Source organism: Lycium barbarum, chromosome 6 (genome assembly GCF_019175385.1).
Source record: "Lycium barbarum isolate Lr01 chromosome 6, ASM1917538v2, whole genome shotgun sequence".
NCBI classification, from domain to species: Eukaryota; Viridiplantae; Streptophyta; class Magnoliopsida; order Solanales; family Solanaceae; genus Lycium; species Lycium barbarum.
Genome location: NC_083342.1, coordinates 117,777,074 through 117,785,387, shown reverse-complemented (window position 1 = coordinate 117,785,387; position 8,314 = coordinate 117,777,074). Strand labels below are relative to the sequence as shown.

The 8,314-nt window shown below is 36.0% G+C and overlaps 1 protein-coding gene across 1 annotated transcript; it reads right to left on the bottom strand.

Annotated features, from left to right (window-relative positions):
• Nucleotides 1-309: 309 nt before the first annotated feature.
• Nucleotides 310-7,594, bottom strand: LOC132645799 (uncharacterized). The gene is made up of 7 exons (XM_060363002.1): nt 7,415-7,594; nt 5,291-5,329; nt 4,908-5,045; nt 3,758-3,894; nt 3,549-3,655; nt 2,349-2,443; nt 310-995 (listed from the first exon to the last, which is right to left on the bottom strand). Exons 1-7 carry the CDS (start codon nt 7,538-7,540, stop codon nt 591-593), a joined length of 1,047 nt encoding a protein of 348 aa, XP_060218985.1. The 5' UTR covers nt 7,541-7,594; the 3' UTR covers nt 310-590.
• Between the last annotated feature and the right edge of the window lie 720 nt (nt 7,595-8,314).

Below are 8,314 nucleotides of genomic sequence, written 5' to 3'. Positions count from 1 at the left end.
AAGCTTTGTTCTTACTGAGAGCATCATGTATTACATGTACTACTGTTGTGACTGAAAAAGTTTTAACCGTTGCATCTTTGGTAGGAAGATGTGATCAATAAAATTACTAGTCTCTCCTGATTGAACCTGATCTTCCAACAAGCGTTGGCAGGGATTGCTGATCAGGCCATACTCCAAATGATTTAGTGGGAAAATCTACCTTAGAGCCGTAGTCAGACTTATCTCCAGTCATGTAGATTCAACAAAATTTATAGTGAAAGCACAGCATCTCCCCAAACTCAATTTAGAGATGGAACAAGACAGAAGCAATTGTTCTCGAAAAGTATTCAACACATTTTATCTTGGAGAAAGATATCCAAGAACGTACAGAAATCTTACAAATGAGATATCTATTACTTCTAATCACGACACTCTCTGCACAACAAACAGTAGATGGCATCTATTTGCCAACTTCCTTGATTTCTCAACCTATGCCACTACTTAACCCTGCTTGACATTGATATATTTATCATCTAAGCAAATGGATAAATAATCACAAGAGACGGTAGTTTCTTACCTTTCAGTTTTCTTTTTAAAAATATGTTTTCATATCATGATGTATTACTATTTTCTTTCTTCACCCACTGAGTGACTTGTTTTCTGGGACTGTGAGTGACTTGTTTTCTTGAACTGTGCCCCTGGTGTTTCTTTGTGCCGGAGTTCCTTGCTCTACTGGCACCAGGTTTATTTGAGGAACCACTAGAATTTGTTCTGGAGTTGGTTGCCAGATCTTTGTCTTGCTGCTCTTTTGCCTCTTCAGTGGACGCCGTTGAGGGTAATGCAGCAGGTTGTGGAAGATAAATACCTGGCCGCAACACTTCATGCTTTTTTATTTCAATTAAGCCACCCTTCTCTTGCTGGAGTTTCAGTATTGCATCAAATTTCTCTCTCCTTAATTTCTCTGACTCTGAGAAAAGAAGCTTGTCCTCCTTGTTAACTTCAGATCCGCTGGAGGTCTGGATTCAATCAGTGAACACATATCAACAGATCTCCCAGACTTTTCCAATATAACTAACAAAATGTTGCAACTATAAAAAAAAAAACTTCATCTAATAACCAGGGGCACTAACCAACTTAACTTTGTTTCAGATTTAACATATTAGGTCTCCAAGTTTATTGGTCCCATATTTAATAAGCAAACCAAACGTGCATAAACAGTCATTAGGAAAGAGTTTACAAGACCCATAATTCACACATCAAACTGAGGCTGTGTGTGTATCTGCCTCTCTTAACTTATCATCCTCCTCACAGTGGATAATAAGTGTGGTTACGCATATGGAGAGGGCGAGTGAAAGGAGTTACATGTAGTCGACATATTCACTGATCAAAATAAATTCTCGTTTGACTAAATAGTTATGGATGACTTGACAATTCCAATTCGAATCGACCAATCGAATCCTAGTTGCTTCTCTTATCCGATCAGAAACTGGTATTCTATCTTAAGTTGCTCGGACTCTCCTAAAATGTTGTCGCACCTGTGTCGGATCCTCCAAAAACACACTACTTTTGGAGGATCCGACACACACCCGTCGATATTTTTGAAGAGTACGAGCAACATTTCAGTTCTATCTATGATTGCAAGGGTCGGCAATAATGGTGGAGCCAGAAATTCAAGTAAGGGGATCCAAAAAAAATTCTTATGCAAATAAGGGTATTCAACAACTTATATATATACAAAAAATATCATTTTTGTCCTATCTAGATGGTATACATATCCAACTAAGGGGGTTCAATTGACCCCCCTTGCACCCTCTAGCTCTGCCCCTGGTTGGCAACAGGGTAAATACTTACCCAACCAGGTGTTTGCACCAACCCATTACAATTTACCATGGTTAAGTGATTTAATGAAGTGAATATCTACATTAATTAATCATGGTTAAGTGATAGTTATATATATTCACACACATTTCATACATCCATTGGTTTGGTGTAAACACCCGGTTTGTGTAAGTTTTTACCTCGGTAACAGCTCCCAAAACTTTTTATTTCTATATATATATATATTTTTTTTCGACTTATTTATATAGGTTTTACGAGGCCAAAATGCACTATAACCACTAAAGTAGTAAGCTACCAAGCTCTCTCTAGAATTTCTCATGTTTCCTCCTTGAACTTTTGTCTATCGGCCATCCTGCTCTATCAGAACTTTTGACTACAGAACACAAAATCATTCAGCACAACAATTCAAACAGGGTCTTTCTTTTATAGAAAGGCAAAGTGTTGCGTTGTATATATATATATATATAATGGATGCAAGAAAAACTGTGAGGTTAAATACACTGATTAAGGAAGATATTTGCATAACTTACAACAGCATTCTGAGTCTTCACAAAGTCAAGCACGTGCTCAATGTCCTTCGCAAGAAAAGACTTGCGACAAACCGGGCACTTCCTCCTACCTTCTTCTGTTATCACACATCACCAAGCAAGATAACTAGTGAGCTACGAAACTAGAAATGTTGCAAAAATCATGTTCACAAAAAAGACACAGATAAAAATAAAAGTTCTTCCTCGGTTTGTCCCAAAACTGTAAACACCATCCATCTGGAAAATATTTTTAAAAAATTAAAATAAATTATAAAATCTCTGTATCCTCGAAGCATGAGGGCTTTATGACGAAACACTAAGACATCGAAGTAGTCATTGACAAGCTAAGCTTGCAAGCAAAAAGAAAAAATTGGTATAACCAATGCTAGTGGTATAGGAGCAAAGGATGGAAAAGAAATGGATGGACATAAGTTGAATAATTGAATCATTGGTAAATTATAAGATGGGGAAACAAGCAAAGGAAACAAGAAAGCAAGGATCATATGAAAACTCAACCTCTCTGCAGAATGAAGAAACAGGGGATCTCTAGCCCCTAGGTTAGTGGATGTAGAGCCTCTTAGACCAAATGATGCAAATACTTTATTCAAATGAAATAAGTGAAACTTCCATTACATCTCCAACTAGACCAGCTATGCAGACAGAGTATTTGGGTACATGAATTATTTCTACAAAATTTCAGTAGTCAAGTGAATTGGGGACAAGTGAGGGATGGCTCAGTGGTTAAGCACCTCCACCCACGACTGGTAGGTCCTGGGTTCGAGTCACACTGGAGGGGAAGTGTGGAAACACTATAAATCCTCCTAAAATGGGAGGGGGAAAAGGAAAAAAAAAAAAAAAAGTGAATTGGGCAAAAAAAAGATCAAGTCTCTTGGCAAAGTTGACACGCCACATGGTTGAACTCAAGTAATTGGTTGACTCCATAGAACTCTTTCTATGCATCCTTCAATGCCTTCTTTTTTTTTTTTTTTTTTTGGAAGGGGGGGGGGGGGGGGGGGGGGGGGCAGGGTGAAGGAGTAAAAGGGTCTAACTTAATGAAAAATCATCCTAAAAGACCTATCTTGCTTCCCAATAAAATCCAGGTAAACTTTTCTATATCTAGTTGGAGCAGGAGAAGAAAATGAAAGGAGGAGTATGCTCTAAAACAAATCAAATCCTAAAGGCATCAATTTCATTGCAACGTACCATCCTGATTCCTGATATTTCCGGAAGATGAAGCAGAACCAGACGATGTAGGGGCATCAGATTCTTTTAGTCGTTCAAGCCAATTCCACCATCTGATGATGCACTCACTGCAGCAGTAAGAAAATAAATGAGTTTGAAGTTGCAACCACACATCTTTCAGCCAGTAGGCAAACTAATCATAATAAGAGGGTACTACGAACAAAATTTACCAATGAAAGCAATGATAACAAGACATCAGTTTCATAAATGGCGCAGAGCTTCCTGCATCTTCATCAACTAATGGATACAAGCACAAAGGACACTCTCCATCAGGGTGATTCATACCGGAAAGCCGCTCCACTGCTTCCTAGTAATACATTCAGAGCATCAATTTTCAGGAAATTAAGCCCCCTCTGAAATTCTAATAATTCAGCGGGATTGTGTTTTGAAGTGTTCCTACGTCCTGCTCATCTTTCCTTGGGTTGTCAAAGGGGGTGGCCCCAGATAACATAACAAAACTCTCTAGGAGCATTCCAACATATTAGCCCTTAAACCTTTGGAAGAAAGAGCAAAATGCATAGATCTCTTCGCAGAATAGATGCTCATCCATGACACAATCAATCAATAAGAGTTTTACTCATACTTCGACAAGTAGATAGTCCAATTCCAGCTCATTAAAATGTCTAATTAGTTCCAAAATTTCATCCAGCCAAAAAAAAAAACAACATTTCACTACTGGACTTCCTTTCAGAAAGAACCTGAGCACCCTGCCGCTAAGCCAGGTTAAGATACCCGTAAAGCTCTGGTTTCTAATATAAAGCCATATTATATACAAAAAGGCAACTAAAGGCATAATCAAAGTCAAGAGAAAAGATCATTAACCTAGCAAAAACATTACAAAATGCCACAGAACAAGTAGGAACCACAATTCTCTTCTTTAGGTAATTATTTTTTTAAAACGAGAAAACCCGGGTCAACTGTAGTGGGCCCACATGTTTGAAAATGAAGCAAATACTTCTTTGATTTCCCACTTAACTACCAGAATCCTGTCTGTGGCAAAATTTGAACTTGTGACGTGCACACAACCCACACCTCATAGTTGTACTTTCTTAACACTGAACCAAAACCCTGGGAGCTTCTATTCTTTAAGTAATTTATAAACATGTTCCTCTTGAGCTATAGAAATCTTCTTTTTCTGTCCAAACTACATGAGGAAAAGCATGTACACTTAACATTTTCAGGACAAAAAGATCCAAAGTATGTAGTTATTCATCGTATTGTGAGTCTTGAGATTCTGTATCTAGGTTTTAATACAAAGAGGGTATTCTAATAAAGAATGTCATCAATCACAGAACTGGATCTCAACAGCACAATGGTTACCTCACAAAGTGCTACAAGCATTAGACACGAGGAGAGTTCGCAAGCCCTTTCTGAAATACAACTTATCAATTGTTTTTGTCTTTGCTCGTCAAGGCCCTTGGAATCAACAATTCTAATAGCAGGAGGCTCGTCGGGATACTGCCAAAATAATTATATCAGCGCAGGAAAGAAATGCGAAACCTATCTAATCATACGAGTAAGCCTAACGCACAAAATAGTTAAATAAGACACAATATGGGACGCAAGGGTGGGTGGGCTGCACAAAGCTATCAGATGAAAAAAGACATGAAATTTGAAAACATAAGCACAGATGAATCAGATAACAAAAGCCCAAATGGTAATCAATCACCTCAAAAAGAAAAGTAATCACAATGACAGAGTACCTTTGGACCAGCCTGAATCCCTATGATTGCTTCCACAAACTACAAGACAGGAGAAAGGAAAAATGAAATTATTCTCTCTAGCAACATGCAACACAAAAAAGTAGGAAATGTAACCAGAAAATCAAAGAAGAAAAAGAAACTGCCAGGTATAATGCCAATTCATAAGATTCTTCTGAAGATATCAACTCATATTGACAGCCTTAGGAAAGACGAACTACTCCTAAAAACTATACCTAGAATCACATCTTCTCTGGTTCCCCATGATAGATGATATCTCAGAATTACATTGAGTTCCTATTTGTCATATAACTTCTTATGAATGTGAGGGATGACAAATTTGGAAGGAATTCAATCCAAATTACGGAAGAATGTGGAGAAGCAAATAAAGCCTAGGAGGTCCAATGGTTAAAAAGAACAGTTCCAATGGCTGCATAAAAAGGGGAAATAAACACAAATTAACCTTGTGAAATCAATTATAATGGGTAGCGACTGAAGAGAAACGTCCAACAGACACAGATAACTGGTCCGCAAAAAAAATCGATAGAAAAATATTAGAATTAAGACCAATAACTAATGAGAAAACCAGTGCTATTATATCGATTCGTTGCTCAAAACAAAAAACTGATGCTAAGCGAGAACTATCGCCTTATTGGTGAAGCCAGGCACTTTAGAGAAGTGTGCGCAGGAGCTGGATTAATATAAACACTATTGTATATGGATACTAAAATAGTTATTGTAATTGCAAGTAGATTATAATAGTAGCAAGAAATTATTGTTTTCGTAAATTGTCCGTTCACTTTAAAGAAGCGTGCACTTCATTAAACGCTATTCATGTCAAACCCCCTGGGATTTTGTCGTGCTTTTCGCTCTTAAAACCATTGGAGAAAACATTAATATATAGAAAACCAAATACGCAATGACAAATTAGAAATCTGAATTAAAAGGGCGTTAGTTGCATATTACCATCATTATACTATGATTGTAAGCGTTACTTAAGGCTCTGAAATTTGTATTCAACTATGGTTTACAAGGCTTGCTAGCTTAAGTGGAAGATAACTCATTGTAGATTCCGTATTTCACAATTAGCCCCCATACTTTAAGTCGTTACGTTGCAGATATCCTTATGAAGAAGGTAAATAGAACAGCGAAAGAGTCTTTCTATGTATATTCAAAGTCCTTTGTACTTTTCCCCATCTTGATGATAAATGCACATTTCACTTTTGTATGTTTTCTCATCTGATAATGAATGAACCTTTTCCATTTTCCTCTTTCCTTTCTTATATTTGGAGGAAGTTCTTTCTTTTCTTCAATCTTTCCTTGTATTTCCTTTTCCATCATAGACCTTTTCCTTCTTTATAAAACTCTGTTTTTTTAGCCATTTGCAGCTCAATGTTGGAGCTTCTTTTTCAAGTAGTTCTGTGATCCAACTTGAAGGCAGATGACTTGGATCCCACATTCAAAGTTCAGGATTACAGTCCTCGGGGACATGATAAATTTGGAAGAATATATACAGAGAAGATCACCATAGCCACTATGTGAGTAGGTCTACAAATAAGGAAATACCGGATTTCAATTTTGGGTTTATAGGCATTGAACTCTCCACTCTTTAGTGTGTCATTCTCATAAAGTTTGTATCACAATTAACAACTTTAGCGACAGATTCATTAACAAAAAAAAAAAACCTTTTCTGCTGCCCTCAACTCAAATTTTTTTTAACAAAAGTCCCTGATGTTTTCAAGATTAAGATATCAGCTAGCCCAAAACCAAGGACACAAATCTGCATTGAGCTCTCCACTCAATATCCTGAAGTTAGCCTCATAATTAACAACTTTATTAACAAACAAGAATCTTTTTTGCTGCCCCCAAATCATAATTCTCTCAACACAAGTCCCAAGCTGAATTTTTTTTTTCCACGTTCAGGATATTAGTTAGACCAAATACTCGAACACAACGTAAATATAAAGATTTCAGCACAGATATCGATCAGCTGTTTCAAGAATCGAATATCTATTATCAAAATAATTATTTTCTTAAAAATATATATATATATATATATATATATATATATATATATATATATATATATATATATATATATATATATATATTGGGTTGAGACGGAACCTGTTGAGAAGAATCATCGGCAGTCCGTGGTGTGATATGAAGATGAAAAAAAGGTGGATATGTTTGTAGGACTAAACAATCATCGCCATATACTGATTGTAGTGCTTCTACTTCTTCTTCCGCCATCTTCTTGTTTGTGGCTGCCAAAGGTGGGCGTTGTTAACTTTCTACACCATATATAAGACAAATTTAAAAGGTTAATGTCTCGAGACAAAAAAGGTCGGATTTTCTTTATTTTGATTAAATTAGTCCATATTAGATTAATTTCAAAATATTACTCATTTAGATGATAAGGAATGCTCCCTAATTTAACTTTGCACATGTATTAAATGAATGAATTTTGTTTAGTTATTAGAGGAAGCTAAGAAATTGTCATTTTAATGCTAGATATTTGAGGATAATTTAAAATAAAAGTATCACTATAATGGTTAAACTATCAAGACAAATATCTTGTATTTTTATGAAATGTAAATGAATGAGAAGAATAATTACTTACTATCATTTCAATATACTTTTTTTGTTATCATGGTTGAGATTTTCTTGCAATTGTTTCTGTTTGTTGCTACTGCCTATTTTTTCGTCTTTCTATGAGCCGAGAGTCTTCCTGAAAAAGCCTCTCTATCTTTTTCAAAATAGAGGTAAGGTCTGCGTATATACTACCCTCGTCAAACCTCAATTGTGAAATGACACTGAGTATGTTCTTGTTGGTTGAGAGAAATTGCTTAATAGTACTTTATATGGCTTGGTGAAACTTTAAAGATAGTGTTATTACTATTCTTTTATTTGATGTGAAAAAGAGTCAAATTCTTTTTTAAAATATTGTTTCGAGGCTTTATTTTGCTTCGTAGTATTTCCTCCATAGAATTAAACATATTAAATATACTTTAATCTTTCTTTTTA

Bases quoted from the DNA above. Each gene is read 5' to 3' on its own strand.
- LOC132645799 (XM_060363002.1), bottom strand. From the start codon at position 7,540: ATGGCGGAAGAAGAAGTAGAAGCACTACAATCAGTATATGGCGATGAT. The intron at 5,330-7,414 runs GTTCCGTCTCAA...CCTGTCTTGTAG, and splicing joins CCGATGATTCTTCTCAACAG to TTTGTGGAAGCAATCATAGG. The intron at 996-2,348 runs GTAAGTTATGCA...GATTGAATCCAG, and splicing joins TGAAGACTCAGAATGCTGTT to ACCTCCAGCGGATCTGAAGT.